This window comes from Aquila chrysaetos, unplaced genomic scaffold, assembly GCF_900496995.4.
Source record: "Aquila chrysaetos chrysaetos unplaced genomic scaffold, bAquChr1.4, whole genome shotgun sequence".
Lineage (NCBI taxonomy): Eukaryota > Metazoa > Chordata > Aves > Accipitriformes > Accipitridae > Aquila > Aquila chrysaetos.
In genome coordinates this window covers 124,314-144,112 of record NW_024470391.1, presented here as the reverse complement: position 1 = coordinate 144,112, position 19,799 = coordinate 124,314, and the positions used below count along the sequence as shown (strand labels likewise).

The window sequence follows — 19,799 nt, the reverse complement described above, 5'->3', positions numbered from 1 at the left end:
TTTTTCGGGGAGAGTCTCCCGTCGCGCTTCTTCACTCTCCTGCAGTCGGTGAGTGGTTTTGGGGGGGCTGCCGTGACTGATTTTAAGCGCTCAAGCTATCCGTACAAGATTGCGTTCATTTCACTAAAGGGTCGAACTTATATATGTTCCAACAAGGATCTGGGAAGAACTAACGGCACGCAGCCCATACTACTAACCCCGGAGCGCGTATCTGGCTGGGCTGGGATGTTTGCGAGTCCTCAGAACAGTTAAAGATAAAAACATTCCGCACACACACTGGTGACTGTCTTCAGCCACAACTTCCCAGGCGTACGCAAAATCCTCCGACCCGACCTTGTAAAACTAGTTCTTCGAAGGCTCGGCACAACAAATTCTAACGTTCGCTCTTGAAAACGAATGCCGGGTGTTCCGAGCTGCTCCCACAGTGGGCAGGGGCCCTGCAGGCTCCCCCCCCGCCCCAGGTTTGAGAGGGGTGGGGGGGCACAGTAGTGGTCCCATGGTGATGTCCCCTCTCCCCCCAGGACTTCCAGAAGGTCGACCTGCTCCTCATCATGGGCACTTCGCTGCAGGTCCAGCCCTTCGCCTCCCTCGTCAGCAGGTCGGACCCCCACCCCACCCAAGAACCTCCGCCTGGGGCCCCCCCACTGTCCACTGCCCCCCCCCCGTGACCAATCCCTCCTCTCCTCCCCCCCGCAGGGTCCCCACCAACACCCCCCGGCTCCTCATCAACAAGGAGAAAACAGGGCAGGTGAGGAGCAGCGGCGGGCAGTGGGGGGTTTGGGGGGGCTGCTGAAGCTGGGGGGGGAGGAGACAAAGGGGGTTGGGGGGCACTGGGGAGGGCAGGTGCTGCTGCCCCCCCCCCATCACCCTTGTTTCCCCCCCCCCCCAGAGTGACGCCTTCATGTCCCTCATGGGCTTCGGCTGCGGCATGGACTTCGATTCGGACAAGGCTTACAGGCATGGGGGGGCACTGGGGGGCTATGGGGGCGGGCTGTGGTAGACGCAGGGGGGGCATGGGGGAGGACCTGGAGGGATGCCTGGCTTCTACAGAGGAGCACCGCTATGTCTGTACACCACAGGAGGGCTGCTGGGGGGTCAGGGCCCCCCCCCCACCAAGGTAGTTTTGGGGCCCCCCCCCCCTCGCTTGCGCCCCTTCCCACAGGTCCCTCTGTCCCCACAGGGACGTGGCTTGGCTGGGGGAGTGCGACGCCGGGTGCCTGGCGCTGGCCGAGCTGCTGGGCTGGAAGGTAGGTGGTGATTTGGAGGGGGGAGGTGGTGGTCCTGGCATCTGTGCCCCCCCCCCCCCCAAATCCCAGCTGCACCCCCCCCTTCACTCACCATCCCCCTGTCCCCGCAGAAAGAGCTGGAGGAGCTGGTGAGGAGGGAACACGCCGCCATCGACGCCAAGACCGCCCGGGGGGGCGAGGGCAAGGCCCGGGGGGGCGAGGGCAAGACCCTGGAGGACACCGGCGAGCGCCGGGGGGGGCAGCGGGGACCGCACGCCGTAGGGCTGGGGTGGGGTGCGGGGAGGGGGGGCAGTGATATTAAATGGACACGGAGAGTCATCGGCCTCGTCTCTTCACTTCGGGGGGACGGGGCGGGGGGGGGGACACAGGGTTTGGGTGGGAGGGGGGTGGGGGGCAGTTTGGGGCCCCCTCCATGGAGCAGGGGGGCAGGAAGCAGGGGGGGGGTCCCCTGTTACTGGGGAGTGCTGGGGCCGGGAACCAGGGGGAACTGGGGTGTGGGGGTCCCTGGTTGCTGGGGGGTATTGGCGTGGGGGGGGGTCCCTCAGTTACTGGGGGGTACTGGGGCCAGAACCAGGGGGAACTGGGGTGGGGGGTCCCTGGTTACTGGGGGTACTGGCGTGGGGGGGTGTCCCCCTGTTACTGGGGGGTACTGGGGCCGGGGAACTGGGGGGTGGGGGTCCCTGGTTGCTGGGGGGTATTGGCGTGGGGGGGGGGTCCCCAGTTATTGGGAGGTACTGGGATGGGAGTTCCCAGTTACTGGGGGTTACTGGTGTGGGGTGATGGGGACGGTAAATGGGGGGGGGGGGGGGGCCGTCCCCGGCAGCAGCGCACAGCCTGGAGGGGGGGCTCCCCCGGCCCCCCCGTCGCCATGGAGACCGTGAACCCCCCCCCCCCCCCATTTTACTGCCTTCTCCCGGTATTTGTGCAATAAAGCGGTTTATTTCTAAAACTTGGTCCCTGCCCGGTTTGGGGGCTCCCTCCTGCCCTGGGGGGGGTCCCTACCTGAAGGGGCACGGTGGGCAGGGCTAGCGCCAAAGGGCGCGGGCCAATCCGAAGTGAAGGCTGGGGGAGGCGGCCAATCAGAGCGCGGGACGGCAGGCGCCGGGGTTGATAGGCGGGAGCGTTAGCCAGTGGGTGGGGGGCTGTCCTGGCGGGAGAGGCTGAAGAGGCTGCGAAGGAGCCAATTAGAGCCCAAGACGATGGATTGGCGTTGCCTTTGGCCAATCGCCTGGCGAGCCGCTGCCGAAAGGCCCTCTGGGAGCACCCGGAGAGGCGGTAGACGAAGGCGGCGTCTGAGTGCTGGGCCATGAAGAAGGGCGGGGCGCCGTTGAGACAGGCAGCCGCTCCAGCCAACCAACTCGGTGGGCGGGCGGACGGACGCGGACGCCGGCCAATGGAAGGCGGCGGCGCCGTTGACGGGCAGAAGCGCGGGCGAATGGGCGCGGGGCTGGCGGGCCGGCGGGCCCAATGGCGGCGGAGGGCGGGGCCGGCGGCGGAGGGGCAGCGCCGCGAGCCAATGGGCCGGGAGCCCCGCCTTGAGTGGCGGGGGGGGCGGGCCAATAGGGGCGTGGCGGAGGCGGCGCGGCGGAGTGAGGCGCCATGTCGCGGCGGCGGTGGCGGGGCCCGCAGAGCGCGGAGGGCAGCGGCCGTGGGGGCGAGATGGGGAAGATGGCGGCGGGCGGCGGCGGCGGGGGCGGCTCGGGCCGTTACTATGGTGGGGGCGGCGGGGGCGGCGAGGGCGGCCGCGCTCCCAAGCGCCAGAAGACGGAGAACGCGGAGCCGCCGCCGCACGGGCCTGGCGGGCCGGGAGGGGCTGGTGGTGGGCCCGGCGCTGCCGGAGCGGTGAGCGGGGTCGGGGGGAGGCCGGGGGATGGTGGGGGCCCTTGGGAGAGAGGGGGGTGGGCATCGTGGCGGTGGGGTGGCAGCGGGCCGGGTGTGGGGTGTGTGGGGGGGCATGGTGGAGCCTGAGTGGGGCGAGCAGGGGGGTCAGATGAGGCCTGAGGGGACAAAACGTGTCCCTTGGAGGGGGGGGTAAATACGGTGTATGGGGCAGGGCTTGTGGGGGGCCGGGGGGGGGGGGGGGAATCAAAGCAGGGGCAGGCTGGGCCCGAGGGGGCTGGAAATGGGAGGCAGGGTAGGTCTGGGGGAGTAGGAGAGGGTGGGGGGGGTGTTTAGGGGGTCAGGGATTGCCTGGAAGAGGGTAGGGGGGTATGGGGCAGGCCAAGGCCTCGGAGGGGCTCGAGTCAGGGCTGGGTGGGAACAGGGTCTGCCCTGGCGTGGTCAGGCCACGGAGCGCTCAGCACCATCAAGGAGAGGGGAAACGTCTATGGAGGGGCAGGGCTGGACCCCGAGGGCCTGCGGAGCCTCTGGGGTCAGGTTCAGGGGAGGCAGGGGCCTGCAGGGTCTTTGATTGCATCCCCTAGCAGCGCTGGGGGCTCTTTGGTCACACCAAGTTCAAAACAGCTCCCTCCCTTAACTGCCAAGGTGGGACCCTCCGCTGCGGTGAAGGGCAGAGGGCGGGCAGAGATTCCGGTGGCAGCTGAGACCTTACCCGGGGCGGTTTTTTATTTACAGTGCCCCAGACGTGGGTAATTTTGGGGGGAATAGCAAGGCCTCGGTGGCTCTGGGTGAGCGCCATACTGAGCTGACCCCTTCTCTCCCGCCAGGAGAACTACGACGACCCCCACAAGACGCCCGCCTCCCCGGTGGTGCACATTCGAGGGCTGATCGACGGCGTCGTGGAGGCCGATCTCGTGGAGGCCCTGCAGGAGTTTGGTCCCATCAGGTGAGGGAACGCGTTGGGGGATGCACGCGGTGGTAGCGGCACCGCAGTGTCGGTCTGACTGTGGCTTTTTCCATCCCAGCTATGTGGTGGTGATGCCCAAGAAGAGGCAAGCCTTGGTGGAGTTTGAGGATATCCTTGGCGCCTGCAACGCTGTTAATTACGCAGCCGACAACCAGATCTACATTGCTGGTCACCCCGCCTTCGTCAACTACTCCACCAGCCAGAAGATATCCCGCCCTGGGGACACGGATGATTCCAGGGGCGTCAACAACGTCCTGCTCTTCACCATCCTCAACCCTATCTACTCCATCACGACGGTGGGTGATGCGCTGGGGGATCCCAAGGGTTTTGGGAACGTGGAGCCGGGCATGCAGTGCTCTCCCGGCCCTGGCACGTGCTGCTTTGCGGGGGCTCAGGGGGGTTCTGGGGCACTGCCACTGTGCCTCAGCCAGATCCCTCACCCTTTCTTACCTCCCCTATCCCGCAGGACGTGCTCTACACCATCTGCAACCCCTGTGGCCCCGTGCAGAGGATCGTTATTTTCAGGAAAAACGGCGTCCAGGCCATGGTGGAATATCCTTCCGTGCCCCAAGAGCCTGGGGCTGCCTTTCTTGTGTTTTTTCTGCTGTGGGTTGGTTTGGCTCTGCTGCAGACTGGTTGCCTTGGCCGCACTATAGTGTGTCCTGCCCAGCTACGGGGAGGGAGCTGAGAGTTTCCCAAATTATCTGAGTGCTCACACATGGTGCGGTCAGATCCATTCTCCCAGACAGCGAAACCCTCCCTATAGACGCTTTAATTTCCGTAAATGTCCTTAACACCGCCAACGTTTGACTCGGTGCAGAGTGCCCAGCGAGCCAAGGCGTCCCTCAACGGGGCCGACATTTACTCCGGGTGCTGCACACTGAAGATCGAATACGCCAAGGTAAGCGTCCCCGCCAGCAGCGCGCACCCCTCGTGGGGTGATGCCGCTGACGCTTGACACTTCTCCGGGTGTTTCTCACAGCCCACGCGCCTCAATGTCTTCAAGAACGACCAGGATACCTGGGACTACACCAACCCCAACCTCAGCGGACAAGGTAATCTCCGATGACGTGCTTTGTACCTACGCACACGGTCGGGCACAGCACTCTCATACCGACCCACAATATGTAATGCCATTTGCCTGCCTGTACCTTCAGCCGGAGCTGGCGTGGGCTCGACGGGGAGGGGGCTCACGGTGGGGCTGGGGTCGAATTGAGTTGAAAAACCGAGTGGCAACGGCCGGGGGTTTCTCTCGGTGGTTTGTTCTGCGCATTGCTCGTCCGGGAGTATCCGTGTCAGGCGCATGAAGTGAGGGGGAGTCTCTGCACTAGCGATACATGGTTGTTTTTTTTTTCTATTTAATGAGTTTCTGGTGGTTTGGTGCGGGGAGGGGGGGAAGTGCCATTGCTTTATCGTGTCTGCCCCACTGCCGGCTCTTTGTGTGCTTCATCTTCCAAACTGGATTTACCAAATGGGGGCCGTGTCACCCTCCCGGAGCCGAGGGGCGAGCTGGAAACGCCCCTGGCCTGGTGGGGGGCAGCACTGGCCCATCTATAAAACCGGAGAGGAGATGCCGGCTCCCTTGAGCTTGAGACAAGGTGGGGGAAAAAAGACACCCCCCACCCCCAAAAAACGCTGTGCTCGCGGGAGCGGACGTCTCCTGCTCCCAGCTGGATGGCGGGGCGGCCGTTGATGCCCTCCGTGTCGGGCTGCGCAGGGTCAGCCCCGCACGAGGAGCTCGGCGACGGGGTTTGGGATTTTTTTGAGGGTTGTTTGTTTTTGTTTTTTTTTTTTTTAAGTGAAACGCTTCATGTTTTAAAGCCGGGGTGTCGGCGCCGGGTGGCCTCGACTGCTCAAAGCGAGGATGGGGGTGGGGGGATGGCGGGCACGGGGGATTTGGGGGGACTGGGATTCGCTGCGGGAGCCGCCGAGCCACCGTCTGCCGGACACCCCTGCTTTTCAAAGCTGCAGAGCCGTTCAGGTGCTGATGCAAGCAATGGCATTACATGACTTAGCGAGGGGCAGGGGCAGAGCTCTCCTGCCAGGTACATACGTAGAAGATGTGCAGAGCCACAGGGGCGAGAGGGGGCTCGCTGGGAAGCGGGCAGGGGGTGCGGTAACGTGGCCTTTCCCAGCTCCGAGCAGTCATTTGCACATAACCCCGGGGACCGTACTACAGCGGAAGTCCCGAATGGGCCGTGACCTGCCTCTGCACATTCCTCACACCACACAGTGTAGAAACCTTTACTGGAGAAAACACGCAGCATCCAGAAACAAGCAGCAGCTTGAGCTCATTACATCAAGGACACAACACCGTGGCCCAAGGACTATCTACAGCACAGAGAGAGAAAGAGGCGCAGCATGCCACAGCAGACATTTACCTTTACTTACCAAAACCAGACCAAACCGAACCCACGAATGTACACAGAACTAGAAAACACAGCCCAGAGGGTCCTCAAAACAAGCCCAGCAGCGCTCTTACCGGAGACCGGAGTAGATCTGAGGCCCTCCAACACCTTAGGATTGCTCTCAGCACGGTTTGGTTTGGGAGGGCAGTTCCTTTGCTTTACGCTGTTTCTCCTGCAGTCCTCAACTGCCACCATATCAGCGCCAAGCGGAGAAAACAAAACCAAACAAAAAAAACCAAACCAAAAACCAAACCAAAAACCAAACCAAAAAACAGACAAACCAAAAAAAAAAAAAAAAAAAAGGGCCAAAAAACCAAACACCAAACCAAACCAGCCAACACAAAGCAACCCAACCCCAAGGGCACACAGGTCCCTAGGAGGCTGTAGCTGGGGCTGTGCGGGTCTGGCGCAGGCCGGCGCTCGAGCCGAGACACATTTCCATTACAGAGGAGACACGCACACGGGAAAGAGCTACACAGAGCCAGAAGCACCATTTTGTTACAGCACAACACAAATTGCAGGAGGTGAAACACGGAGGAACACTCTCATTTATCACACCTTTATGTCCTCTCTCTCGGTACCTTCTGAGGACAAAACATCTGTGAGACCTTTTTTTTTAAAAAAAAAAAAGATTTTACTTTTTTTTTTTTTTTTTAAAGAAAAATTGTAGCGGTTTTGTGCCTTTGACCTGTGTTTATGACTCTGAAACCATGTGATGCAGGGTCGCAGTGTATGTTTGATGGGACGCCATCTTTCAGAACTGTGCTAACTCACTCTTGAAGCGTCCAATGGTAAGAGAAATACAGAATTTTTATATGACAATGGACATTGTACTTTGTACTCCCGCTGTAAGTAGCCCTTTTCAATCTTTGTAATTGACTCGGAATAAACCTGTACGAAACCCGGTCGTGTAAAGGGAAGAGAAGAGCAACTGTACGGTGACATGAGCGTGTTTATGCCTTGTACGTGATGGCTCGTTTTAACCTGTTACTGCTGTTGCTTTGCTGCCTGTACCAGTCTCGCTCCCTCTCCCGTTTTGTCGGGGCGGGGAGATGTCTTGCCACTTTTTATTATTATTTAATTTACATTTTTATTTTTCTTTTCTGTACATTAATTTTTTAATTTTTTTTTTTTTTTTTAATGGCTGTGTAGAAACTAGCAGCTTCCCAGAGGCCGGGGGGCACGGAGTGGGGCACTCCCCTCACCGCACCTCCCTCCTAGTCAGCTTAGGGGGGGGCCAGGGCTGGTCCCTGGTGGGCGGGAGGGAGGGGGTAAGGATTGTTGTGTGCGGGGGGTTCTTCTCCCGGGATCGGCCCCCTCGCTCCGGCCGGGGCCCTCCGTCCCCGCAGGGAGGAGACGTGGGGGTCCCGGTTGGGAGCTGGGCGCAGGGGTTCGGAGCCAGCCCCGCCGTCGCCTTCCTGGGGTAGCTGGGGGATCCCCAAAGCCTCCCCGGGGCCAAGCTCGGGTGTCAGGGACTGGAGGGGCCCCCGGCACCCTGGGGAGCGGTGTTCCCCCGTCCCCGCCGCCACCGAGACCACCCTAACTTCTCCTTCCACCCGCAGGAGACCCGGGCGGCAACCCCAACAAGCGCCAGCGGCAGCCCCCTCTCCTGGGAGACCACCCTGCGGAGTACGGTACGGCACCCTTCGCCATGGGCTGAAGGGGGGGTCCTGGGGCCAGGGGGGGGGGGGAGCACACGATGCCGGGGGGGGATCTCCAACCGTCTCTCCGCGCAGGAGGCCCCCACGGCGGATACCACGGGCACTACCACGACGAGGGTTACGGCCCCCCGCCGCCCCACTACGAAGGGAGAAGGATGGGCCCTCCGGTGGGGGGGCACCGCCGGGGACCCAGCCGGTACGGCCCCCAGTACGGGCACCCGCCGCCACCCCCACCGCCGCCGGAGTACGGCCCCCACGCCGACAGCCCCGTCCTCATGGTCTACGGCTTGGATCAGTCCAAGATGAACTGCGACCGCGTCTTTAACATCTTCTGCCTCTACGGAAATGTGGAGAAGGTAAACGGAGAGGGGGGGCTTCCCTTGGAGGGGGGGGGGGGCGGGTTTGGGCACAGAGATGGGGGGGGATCATCCGTTCCACCGCTTCCCTTCCAGGTGAAGTTCATGAAGAGCAAGCCGGGGGCAGCCATGGTGGAGATGGCGGACGGCTACGCCGTGGACCGGGCCATCACCCACCTCAACAACAACTTCATGTTCGGGCAGAAGCTCAACGTCTGGTAGGTCTTGGGCTGGGCTGGGGTGGGGGGGGCAGCGACGGGCAGCCTTGCCCGCCGTGCTGACCCCCCCCGCTTCCTGCCCCGGCAGCGTCTCCAAGCAGCAGGCCATCATGCCCGGGCAGTCCTACGGGCTGGAGGACGGATCCTGCAGCTACAAGGACTTCAGCGGCTCCCGCAACAACCGCTTCTCCACCCCCGAGCAGGCGGCCAAGAACAGGATCCAGCACCCCAGCAACGTCCTCCACTTCTTCAACGCTCCCCTGGAGGTGACCGAGGACAACTTCTACGAGGTACGGGGCAGACCCCCACCTGCCCTCCTCCTCTTCCTCCTCGCCTCTGCCTTTCTCTCCTCTCTCCTTCCTCCTCACGTCTGCCTTGTCCCCTCGGTCCCCTCTCTCCCCTTCGTCCTTTTCCTCCTTCTCACTTCTCTCTCTCTTTTCCTCTTCCCTTCCTTTGCCGCCGCCTCCTCCTTGCTTCTTCCTTTGCCGCCGCCTCCTCCTTGCTTCTTCCTTTGCCGCCGCCTCCTCCTTGCTTCTTCCTTTGCCGCCGCCTCGTCCTTGCCTTCCCCTCTTCTGCCGCCTCGTCCTTGCCTTCCTTCTCACTCTTTCCTTTTCCTTCTCTTCTCCCTCTCTTGCCTCCTCCTTTTCTTCCTTCTCGCTCTTTCCTTTTCCTTCTCTTCCTCCTCCCCTTCTTCCTTCTTCTCTCCCTCTTTTTCCTTGTCCTTTTCTTCCTTCTCGCTTTTTCCTCTTCCTTCTTCCTTTTACTTCTCCGTTCTTCTTCTCCTCCTGCCTTCTTTTTCTTTCTCCTCCTCACTTGCTGCTTCCTCCTCCCCTCCCTCTCTTTTTCCTTCTCCTCTTCTCTTCCTCTTCCCCCCCCCCTTCCTCCTCTTCCCATTTCCTCCGCCTCACCCCCTCTCCCCCCTTATTTTGTGGTTTTTTTTTTTTTTTCCTCTCTCCTCTCTTCCCCGCCCCAGATCTGCGACGAGCTGGGAGTGAAGCGACCCTCCTCCGTCAAGGTCTTCTCGGGGAAGAGTAAGTGCGGGGGGGCAGGGAGCGGCCGCCCGGGGGGTGCTCCCTGCCCCGGGGGGGGGCGTGCGGGGGGGCAGGGCGGCACGGCCGCCGCAGCCGCCGGGCTGAGGAAGGGACACCCCCCCGCAGGCGAGCGCAGCTCCTCGGGGCTGCTGGAGTGGGACTCCAAGAGCGACGCCCTGGAGACCCTCGGCTTCCTCAACCACTACCAGATGAAGAACCCCAGTAAGTCGCCCCCCCGGGGGGGGGGGGGGGGACGACGACACACGATACACACGGGGGGGGCACCCCCTCCACCCCGCTAACCCCCCCACCTTCTTTCTCTTCTCCCCCAGACGGGCCGTACCCCTACACGCTGAAACTCTGCTTCTCCACCGCCCAGCACGCCTCCTAACCGGGACGCCCGCCCCCCCCGCCTCGCCAAGTGGGGGCCCCCACCACTCCCAAATCGCTGTTTTTTGTTTGTTTTTTTTGTTTGTTTTTTTTTTCCCCCCAAACCCACATGTTTTTAAAGGCTAATGTTGAGTAGTGACAGCCCAGCAACACCCCCCCCCCCCCACGCCCGCCAACCCCATTTTAATAAGAATGGTTGTACATGTGCTCGCTACCGCTCCCCCCCACACCCCCCCAGCTGCCCTCCCACCTTTCAATAAATTCGTTTGGGAAACAAACTGGGCCTTTTGGGGAGGGGAGGAGGGGTCAGCCCACCCTGTTTTGGGGGGATTTGGGGGGGATATTGGGCAATGGCGGGGTAGGGGGGTTTGGTGTGGCTGTCCGTCGTCCGTCCCGTCCCGTCCCCCCCCCCCCAGCACTGGGGTCCGCCTCGGTAGGGAGGGGGAGGAAGGAGCACTTCCGCCTCGGTAGGGAGGAGGGAGCACTTCCGCCTCGGTAGGGAGGCGGGAGATACAGGGGCACTTCCGCCTCGGTAGGGAGGGGAGTGGCGGAATTGTCCGCCCCCCAACATTGCGGGCGGGTCACGTGGCGGGAAGGGGCGGCGCTCTAGGCGTCGTCCCCATTGTCCTCGGCCCGTGGAGGACTGCGCGGCGGCGATGGCGGCGGGGCTGCGGGGGCTGCTGGGGAGATGTGAGTGGGGGGGACACGACACACCCCCCCCCCGCGCCAGGCCCGGGACCCCCGGCCTAACCTAACCCCTCCCTTCCCACGGGGACCCCCGGCGTGGCCTAGAGACCCCCATAACCCCCAGCCTGACCTTGACCCTCAGTTGACCTCACACCCCCCCCGAGTCCCCCCTTTTTGCGCGCCCTGACCCCCGGGGTCCCCCATTAACCCCCCCCACTATGACCCCCCCCGTGCCCCCTTTGAGGCCCACCCCCGGACGCTGGGGTCCTTTCCCAGTACCCCCGGTGCCTCCCAGTCCTTCCTTCGTGGATCCCAGTGAGTCCTAGTCCTACCCCAGTGCCCCCGCAACCCTTCCCCAGTGCATCCCAGTAGCCCCCAGCCCTTCCCCAGTGCGTCCCAGTCCCTCCCCACTGCGTCCCGGTGGCCCCCAGCCTTTTCCCCAGTGCGTCCCAGTCCCTCCCCAGTGGGTCTCAGAGCACTCCAGTCCCTACCCAGGGCTTCCTGGTCCTTCCCCAGTGAGTCCCAGCCCTTCTTCAGCACCTCCCAGTCCCTCCCCAGTGTGTCCCAGTGCCCCCAGCCCTTCTCCAGTGGGTGCCAATCCCTCCCCAGTGCTCTCAGCCCCTCCCCAGGGACTCCCACTCCCTCCCCAGTGCATCCCAGTTCCCCCAGCCCTTCTCTAGTGGGTCCCAGTCCCGCCCCAGGGACTCCCAGACCCTCCCCAGTGTGTCCCGGTGCACCCAGCTCTTCTCCCGCAGTTCCCAGTCCCTCCCCAAGGTTTCTCAGTCCCTCCCCAGTGTGTCCCAGTGCCCCCAGCTCTTCTCCAACAGGTCCCAGTTCCTCCCTAGGTATTCCCAGTCTCTTCTCGGTGTGTTCCAGTGGCCCCAGCCCCTCCCCAAGCACTCCCAGTCCCTCCCCAGTGTGTCCCAATGCCCCCAGCTCTTCTCCCACTGTTCCCAGTCCCTCCCTGGGTACTCCCACTCCTTCCCCAGTGCGTCCCAGTCCCTCCCCAGTGTGTCCCAGTGCCCCCCCAGTGTGTCCCAGTGCCCCCAGCCCTTCTCCGGTGGGTCCCCGCACCTCCCCAGGGACTCGCAGTCCCTCCCCGGTGGGTCCCAGTCCCTCTCCAGTGTGTCCCAGTGCCCCCAGCTGTTCTCCAGTGGGTCCCAGTCCCTCCCCAGGGACTCCCAGTCCCTCCCCGGTGGGTCCCAGTGCCCTGGTGACGGGCTGGGTGCCGCAGCGCTTCAGGTGCCGGCCCGGCTGATGTCGGCGGAGGCGGCGGAGCGGCGTTCGCCCGGCCGCAGCTTCGAGACGCTGCGGGTGACGCCGGAGCGGGACCACGTCCTGCACGTGGAGCTCCACCGCCCCGAGAAGAGGAACGCCATGAACGTGGCATTCTGGAGGTAACGGGGCGGGGGGGGGGCACCCGGGGACACCCCCCCCTCCCCCCAGGGCCCCCCGGACCCCGTCCCCCACCGTCCTCGCTGTCTCCGCAGGGAGATGGTGGAGTGCTTCCAGGACATCAGCCAGGACACGTCCTGCCGCGCCGTCGTCATCTCGGGCGCCGGGAAGATCTTCACGGCTGGTGAGGGGGACGGCTGGGGGGGAGTCTGGCTCATTTTGGGGGGAGGAATCGTTTCAGCCCTAGCAGGGGAAACGGGGCGGGGGGGAGAGCGGGTCTTGACCCATCTGGGAGGGACTGGGAGCATCTTGGTACCAGCTGGGTGGAACTGGGGGTACCTCTACCCCAGCCAGGGGGGATTGGGGGTACCTTTGCCCAAGCCGGGAGGGGGGATTTGGGGTACCTGTGCCCCAGCCAGGGGAAATCAGGGACATCTCAGCATCACCAGGAGGCCTGGGGGTGTCTCAGCCCTGGCTGGGAGGGGGTCGGGGGGGGCTTTTCCCCCCAGCTGGGAACGGGGGACGGCCGGTGACGGCACGGCCCTGGGCAGGGATCGACCTGATGGAGATGGGCAGCGACTTCCTGATGGTGGAGGGCGAGGACATGGCCAGGAAAGCCTGGAACCTGCGGCGGAAAATCTGCGAGTACCAGGAGACCTTCTCGGTGCTGGAAAAGGTCAGACGGACGGACGGACAGACGGACAGAGCAGGGAAGCGGGGGGGGGGAACAGACTGTTCCCCGACCCTCCCTGACGCCCGTTTCTCCTGCAGTGCCCGAAGCCGGTGATCGCGGCGGTGCACGGCGCCTGCATCGGTGCAGGTGAGCTGGGGCCGGGGGGGGTGCCGGGCTGGGGTCGTGTGTCCCCCCCGCCACCGGCTCGGCGTCCCCCCCTCCCCACACCGGCTCAGGGCATCGATCTCTTTTCTCGGCAGGTATCGATCTCATCTCTGCCTGCGACATCCGCTACTGCACCCAGGACGCCTGGTTCCAGGTGAAGGTAGGCAGGTGGGGACCCTCGGGTGTCCCCGGAGACCCTCAGCCATCCCCACGGCCCCCCCCACCCCACGTCCCCGTGTCCCCTCACGTCTCCCCGTGCCCCCTCGCGTCTCCCCGTGCCCCCTCGCGTCTCCCCGTGCCCGCAGGAGGTGGACATCGGGCTGGCGGCCGACGTGGGCACCCTGCAGCGTCTCCCGAAGATCATGGGTAGCCAGAGGTGGGTGGGGGGGACGCCGGCGGTGGGGGCAGTGGAGGGGGGGACACTTCAGGGGGACCCCGTCTCACCCCACAGCCCCCCTGTCCCCCCGCAGCCTCGTCAACGAACTGGCCTTCACCGCCCGCAAGATGATGGCCCCCGAAGCGCAGAGCTCCGGCTTGGTGAGGTACTGCAGCCCGCCCCCCCCCCCCTCCCCGGGAGGGGACCCCATCCCCGGGGCTGTCCCCCAGCGCCACGGGGACCCCCTCGGGGTGCCCGTCCCCGCCGGCAGCCCCTCTCTCGCCCGCAGCCGGGTTTTTGCCGACAAGGAGACGCTGCTGCAGGGAGCCTTGGAAGTGGCCGCCACCATCGCGGCTCGGAGCCCCGTGGCCGTGCAGGGCACCAAGGTGAACCTGATCTACTCGCGGGACCACCCCGTCTCCGAGGGCCTCCGTTATGTGGTGAGCGGCCCCCTCCCCTCCCGCTGGGACCCCCCCCAGCCCTAAAAACCCACGCTCCCTCCCTCACCATCCCTGTGCCTCCTCCCTGACCGCGGCGACGTCCCCGTCTCCGCGCTGTTGCCGTCCCTGTTCCCCGTCTTTGTCCCCGAGGGACGTCTTGGACCCCCCAGGGTGTCTCGCCCCCATCCCCGGGGGTGTCCCCTCCCCATCCCCGTCCCCGGGGGTGTCCCAATCCCCATCCCACCCCTGTCCCCGTCCCCAGGCCACCTGGAACATGAGCATGCTGCAGACCGAGGACATCCTCAAGTCGGCGCAGGCGGCGATGGAGAAGAAGGGTCCCGAGGACATCCCCTTCTCCAAGCTGTAGGGCCACCGCGGCCCCCCCCCGACAATAAATCTGGCTGTCCCCACGTCCCCCTGTCCTTCCTCGTCTTTGGGCAGCGTGGGGAGGGACGGGACCTGGGAGGGGGGGGGGCTGCCGTGGGTCTCGGTGGGGGGGGGGTCCCAAGGGTGTTACAATGGGGATGGGGGTCCCCATACCCCCCAGGAGCGGTGATGGGGACCCCGGGGTGCTACGATGGAGCTGGGGACCCCCCCGAGGGTGCTGGGGGGGGTCAAGGACCGAGGTCAACGTTGTGTCCCCCCCCCGGCACATCCCGGCCCCTCCTGCTGACACCCACACGCCTGGGTCTGCCTGGCACGGGGCAGAGTCCGAGGTGTTGCCGCCTCGGGCAGGGTGTCGTGTGTGTCCCCCCCCCCCACCGCCGCCAACGCTACCCCGCATCCGGGGGGGTCAAAGTCTGGACCCCACCCTGGGAACAAAGCCAGGCGTCCAGCCCCCACCCTGCCTCCGCCATCTGGGACCTGCCCTCCTGGGGGTGGATGTGGGGGGCACAAAGGGACACCCCCCCCCCCCCCCCCCAAAACCCACAGGGGAACCCCAAGCACCCGGGGGGGTGGGTCAGCCCCCCCCCCAGCTTTGAGCCCCCAGGGTCTGGGCTGTGTGTCCCCCCCCCACCCCGCCCCGAGCTGGCGTGAGGACCTGGGTGTCCGGGTGGGGCGGGGTGGGGGCCCCCCCCCCTCGGATTTGGGGCTATAAAAGTCCCGGCGCCGTGGGCTCCGCATCCAGCCCGGCACCGTCATCACCGTCACCATGTCCTTCGTCCCCGCGCCCGGCTACCGGCCCGCGTACAACCCGGTTGGTATCGTCCCTGGGGGTCCCGTTACCCCCCCCAGGGACATGGTGGGGACCCCCCTGACCTTGTTTCCCCCCCCCCCCCCCAGCCACTGCCCTACGTGGCCTCTGTGATGGGGGGGCTCTGGCCCGGCATGGCCGTTTACGTGCAGGGGGTCGTGTCCCCCAACGCCGACAGGTACGGGGGACCCCGGGGACGTGATGGGGGGCGTGGGGGGGGGGGGGGTCTGCTGTCCCCTTGCACGTGCTTGTGCACCCCCTTGGGTGCACGGGTGGGGGGAGGTGGGGGACACGGCGGGGATGTGGGGGATGTGGAAGGGGTATGGGGGCATATGGGGGGATATGGGGGGGGATATGGGGGACATGGAAGGGATATGGGAGGGGATTTGGGGGGTATGGGGACATGGGGGGGATATAGGGGATATGGGGGGGGATATGGGGGGTATGGGGGCATACGGGGGGACATGGGGGGATATAGGGGATATGGGGGGTTATGGGGGGGATATGGGGAGGGACCTGGGGGTATACGGGGGGACATGGGGGAGTGTGGGGGGCATGGAAGGGATATGGGGGGGGACATGAGGGACATGGGGGGCACAGGGGGGGATATGGGGGCATACGGTGGGACACGGGGGGGTATGGAGGACACATGAGGTCATGGGAGGGACACAGGGGGGGATATGGGGGATGTGGGGGGGCACAGCCTGGGGGATGGGGCTGCGTGTCCTCTCAGGTTTGGGGTGAGCCTGGGGAGGGGGATACGGGGTGGGGGGGGGGCTGGCGGGACGGAGGGCTGCTGGTGACGGGGAGCAGGGGGGGTGCAGGGCCGGAGGGACAGCGGAATGGATGTGCCCCCCCCCCCCCCCCATTGCAGGTTCCACGTGAACCTGGCGAGTGGGGCAGGGGGGGGGGCCGACCTGGCGCTGCACTTGAACCCCCGTTTTGGGACGGAGGGGCAGGCGGTGCTGAACAGCTGCCATGGGGGGGAGTGGGGGCCGGAGCAGTGCCACGACCTCCAGCCCTTCACGCCTGGGACCCCCTTCGAGATCGTCATCACCGTCACCCCCCACGCCTACCGGGTGCGGGGACGGGGGAGAGGGTTGGGGGGGGGTGTCTCAAGGGGTCTGTAGGGGCTCACTGGGGGTATATGGGGTCTTAAAGGGGGATATAAGGGCTCACAGTGGGTATATGGTGTTTCTAAGGGGGTATATGGGGTCCCATAGGGGATATATAGGGTCCCAAAGGGGGATATAAGGGCTCACAGTGGGTATATGGGGTCCCATAGGGGATAAATGGGGTCCCAAAGGGGGATATAAGGGCTCACAGTGGGTATATGGTGTTCCTAAGGGCGTATATGGGGTCCCACAGGGGATATATGGGGTCCCAAAGGAGGATATAAGGGCTCACAGTGGGTATATGGTGTTCCTAAGGGGGTATATGGGGTCCCGTAGGGGATATATGGGGTCCTAAAGGAGGATCTAAGGGCTCACAGTGGGTATATGGGGTCCCATAGGGGATATATGGGGTCCCAAAGGGTGATATAAGGGCTCACAGTGGGTATATGGGGTCCCACAGGGGATATATGGGGTCCCAAAGGAGGATATAAGGGCTCACAGTGGGTATATGGTGTTCCTAAGGGCGTATATGGGGTCCCACAGGGGATATAAGGGCTCACAGTGGGTATATGGTGTTCCTAAGGGGGTATGTGGGGTCCCATAAAGGACATATGGGGTCGCAAAGGAGGATATAAGCGCTCACAGTGGGTATATGGTGTTCCTAAGGGCGTATATGGGGTCCCACAGGGGATATATGGGGTCCCAAAGGGGTTGTAAGGGCCTGCAGGGGGTGTATAGGGTCTCCAGGAGGGATATATGTGCAAACAGAGGGTGTGTGGGGTCTCAAAGGGGGATATAAGTGCTCACAGTGGGTATATGGTGTTCCTAAGGGGGTATATGGGTTCCCAATAGGGATATAAGGGGTCTCAAATGGGGAGGTAGGGGCTCACAGGGCATATATGGCGTCCCAAAAGAGGACATAAGGGCACAGACTGTATATAGGGTCCCAAACGGAGGGATATGGGGTCTCAAAGGGGGAGATAGGAGCACACAGAGGATATATGGGGCTTCAAAAGGTGATGAAGGGGACATATGGGCATGCAGGGAGTATATGGGGTCCCGAAGGGTGGGTATATGGACACACAGTGGTATATGGAGGTTCCAAAGAGGGATATATGGGCACATGGGGGTGTATAGAGACCTAAAGAGGGGATACATATACACACATAGGGGCTATATGGGGTCTCAAAGGGGAATACATGCACACACAGGGGATATATGGGGGGTCCCAGAGGGGGAAATTCAGTCACACAAGGGTTGTATGTGGTCCCAAAGGGGAAGTATGTGAGGTTCCAAAATGGGATATATGTGCACACAAGGGGTATATAGTGTTTCAAAGGAGGGGTATAAGGGGGCAAGAGGTCCCAAAGGGGGGCTATGTAGGGCTCCAGCGGTGGATATATAGACACAGAGGGGGTGCCAAAGGGGGATATATGGAATTCCGAATTTGGAGATGTGTTCACATGGGGTTATATACGTGTCCAAAAGAGGGATACAAGGCCTCAGATGGGGGTGTGAGGGGCTCAGAGGGGATATATGTGTACACAGCGGGTATCAAAAAGGGCTATATGGGATTTCCAAGGTCACACATGGGGCCCCAAAGTGCGGGGGGGGGGGTATATGTGCACACAGGGGATCTATGGGGTCTCAAAGGGAGGGGATATATAGGGTCTCAAATGTGTGTATATGGGATCTCAAAGAGGGATATATGGGGTCTCCAAGGGGGATATGTGGGCACACAGGTGATATATGGGGGTCCCAAAGGGGAAAATATGGGCACATGGCATTATATAAGGTCCTAAATATGAATATATTGGGTCTTACAAGGGGATATAGTGGCACACAGGGTGCTGGGGCGGGGTGGGGTTTATATGGGCATATTGGGGGGGGGGTATATTGGGTCCCAAGAGGAAGAGATGAGCACACAGGGGGTATTTGGGGGGTCCCAAAGTGGATATGTGGGCACACAGTGTGTTATAGGGGTACATGGGGCAGAGGGGGGGAAATCAGGGGATCTGGCCCCCCCCCCCCCCGACACCCAGACCGACCCCCCCCCCAGATCCTGGTGAACGGCAGCCACTTCGATGAATTCCTCCACCGGCTGCCGGCGGAGCAGGTGACGGCCGTCACCGTCGACGGGGACCTGGAGCTGCACGCCGTCACCGTCCTGGGTGGTGGGGTGAGCATGGCCGGGGACCCCCCCCAAACCCCGACCCCCATATCCCTCCCTCCCCACCTGGGACACCCCCCCATCCTCACCTCTGCCCTGTCTCTCCACAGGGGCCGTATCTTCCCACCATGCTGGTGAGTCCCAGGGGGGGTTTTGGGGGGGGGGGGGGGGGTGTCACCCTGGGGAGGACCCAGCTGTTTTGGGGGGGGTCCCCCTCATCCCTCTCTCTGCTTCCTCCCCCCTCTCCAGGACATGCCGCAGACCATCCCCTACTATCATAGCAACCTGCCGGTGAGTGCTTGGGGGGGGGGGGGGGCGCACAGCCTGGACCCCCCTGCCCTGTCCCCATGTCCCCCACTGACCCTCTCGCGTCTCCCACAGGTGATGGTGCAGCCGCCCACCCTCCACCCGGTGAGTGGGGGGGACCCTGGCTGGTGGTGTTGGGGGGGGGGGGCACACACAACATAGGGTGTCTGTTGGGGTCCTGGGGGGCTGGGAAGGGGGGGTCCTGTCCCCATCCCAGCCCCCTGCTTTGTCCCTTGCAGCCTGTGCCCTTCGTGGCCACCATCCCGGGGGGGCTCATCCCCAAGAAAACCATCGTGGTGAAGGGCTACATCCCCCCTGACGCCGTAAGGTATTTGGGGGGGGTGGAGAAGGGACCCCCACCCCCTTCCCTGGGGTGCCCAGCACCCTGACCCCCACTGTTACCCCCCCCCAGGTTCCACATCAACCTGCGGGCAGGTCCCGGGGGGGACGTGCTGCTGCACTTGAACCCGCGCCTGGAGGAGGGGGTGGTGGTGCGCAACAGCCTGCTGGGGGGGGTCTGGGGGTCCGAGGAGCAGGACCTGCCCCACAACCCCTTCCAGCGCGGCCGATACTTCGACGTGAGTGCACGGGGCGGGGGGGGGGGGAATGAGGGTAAGCATCGCACGTGGGTGGGAGTTGCACGAGGATGGGCATCGCACGTGGGTGGGAGTTGCACGAGGGTTTGCATTGCACGAGGATGGGCATCGCACGAGGGTGGGAGTTGCACGAGGGCTCACGTTGCACGAAGACCCACAGGGCAGGAGGACGGGTGTTGCACCGGGCGGGTGTTGCACATGGGTGGGTGTCGGTGTCGCACGAGGGCACGCCTTGCACGAGGGCGTGCGTCGCTCACGGTTGCTCCCCCCGCCCCCAGCTCTCCATCCGCTGCGGGAACTATCGCTTCAAGGTGTTCGCCGAGGGGCAGCCGCTCTGCAACTTCTCCCACCGCCTGCCCCCGGGACCCCACGTCGACACGCTGGAGGTGGAGGGCGACGTCGTCCTCTCCTACGTCCACTTCTGAGCCCCACAGCCGGCCCCATAGCCCGGCTCACGGCCTGCCCCATGGCCTGCCCCATAGCCCATTCTCCAGCCCCCCCCCCAACCCCACGGGTGCCGGCCGGGGCCGTCGGTGCCACCGTCACCACCCAGCGCTGACCCCA

The 19,799-nt window shown here is 63.9% G+C and overlaps 4 protein-coding genes across 7 annotated transcripts in view; all 4 read left to right on the top strand.

The window, feature by feature from the left end:
* Positions 1–2,831: 2,831 nt before the first annotated feature.
* Positions 2,832–10,395, top strand: LOC115338178 (heterogeneous nuclear ribonucleoprotein L-like). Of its 2 annotated transcripts, none has more exons than XM_030006625.1 (13): positions 2,832–3,089; positions 3,914–4,032; positions 4,112–4,349; positions 4,520–4,605; positions 4,858–4,954; positions 5,036–5,108; positions 8,024–8,095; positions 8,198–8,478; positions 8,575–8,696; positions 8,785–8,986; positions 9,670–9,727; positions 9,854–9,949; positions 10,060–10,395. In XM_030006625.1, the coding sequence occupies exons 1-13, from the start codon at positions 2,847–2,849 to the stop codon at positions 10,116–10,118; spliced, it is 1,746 nt and encodes a 581-aa protein (XP_029862485.1). In that variant the 5' UTR covers positions 2,832–2,846; the 3' UTR covers positions 10,119–10,395. The 2 variants fall into 2 exon arrangements, with proteins under 2 accessions (XP_029862485.1, XP_029862484.1); XM_030006624.1 differs by having other exon boundaries at positions 9,821–9,949.
* Positions 10,396–10,678: 283 nt separating this feature from the next.
* On the top strand, positions 10,679–14,263 carry LOC115338172 (delta(3,5)-Delta(2,4)-dienoyl-CoA isomerase, mitochondrial). Of its 3 annotated transcripts, XM_041121885.1 has the most exons (11): positions 11,403–11,487; positions 11,602–11,692; positions 11,951–12,201; positions 12,295–12,383; positions 12,751–12,875; positions 12,971–13,019; positions 13,133–13,197; positions 13,343–13,413; positions 13,508–13,579; positions 13,703–13,853; positions 14,116–14,263. In XM_041121885.1, the coding sequence occupies exons 3-11, from the start codon at positions 12,062–12,064 to the stop codon at positions 14,218–14,220; spliced, it is 867 nt and encodes a 288-aa protein (XP_040977819.1). In that variant the 5' UTR covers positions 11,403–11,487; positions 11,602–11,692; positions 11,951–12,061; the 3' UTR covers positions 14,221–14,263. The 3 variants fall into 3 exon arrangements, with proteins under 3 accessions (XP_029862472.1, XP_040977819.1, XP_040977818.1); XM_030006612.2 differs by lacking the exons at positions 11,403–11,487; positions 11,602–11,692 and adding an exon at positions 10,679–10,807 and having other exon boundaries at positions 12,039–12,201; XM_041121884.1 differs by having other exon boundaries at positions 11,419–11,487; positions 11,602–12,201.
* A 654-nt stretch (positions 14,264–14,917) lies between these two features.
* LGALS4 (galectin 4) lies at positions 14,918–19,793 on the top strand. Its single transcript, XM_030006611.1, has 10 exons — positions 14,918–15,051; positions 15,138–15,226; positions 15,923–16,127; positions 18,223–18,342; positions 18,444–18,467; positions 18,583–18,624; positions 18,715–18,744; positions 18,879–18,967; positions 19,052–19,217; positions 19,514–19,793. The coding sequence occupies exons 1-10, from the start codon at positions 15,007–15,009 to the stop codon at positions 19,658–19,660; spliced, it is 957 nt and encodes a 318-aa protein (XP_029862471.1). The 5' UTR covers positions 14,918–15,006; the 3' UTR covers positions 19,661–19,793.
* The window catches only part of LOC115338169 (ryanodine receptor 1-like), a 25,609-nt gene continuing 25,511 nt past the window's right edge, over positions 19,702–19,799 (top strand). Inside the window, 1 exon segment of the mRNA XM_041121888.1 lies at positions 19,702–19,749. Coding sequence (XP_040977822.1) covers positions 19,702–19,749 — 48 coding nt within the window.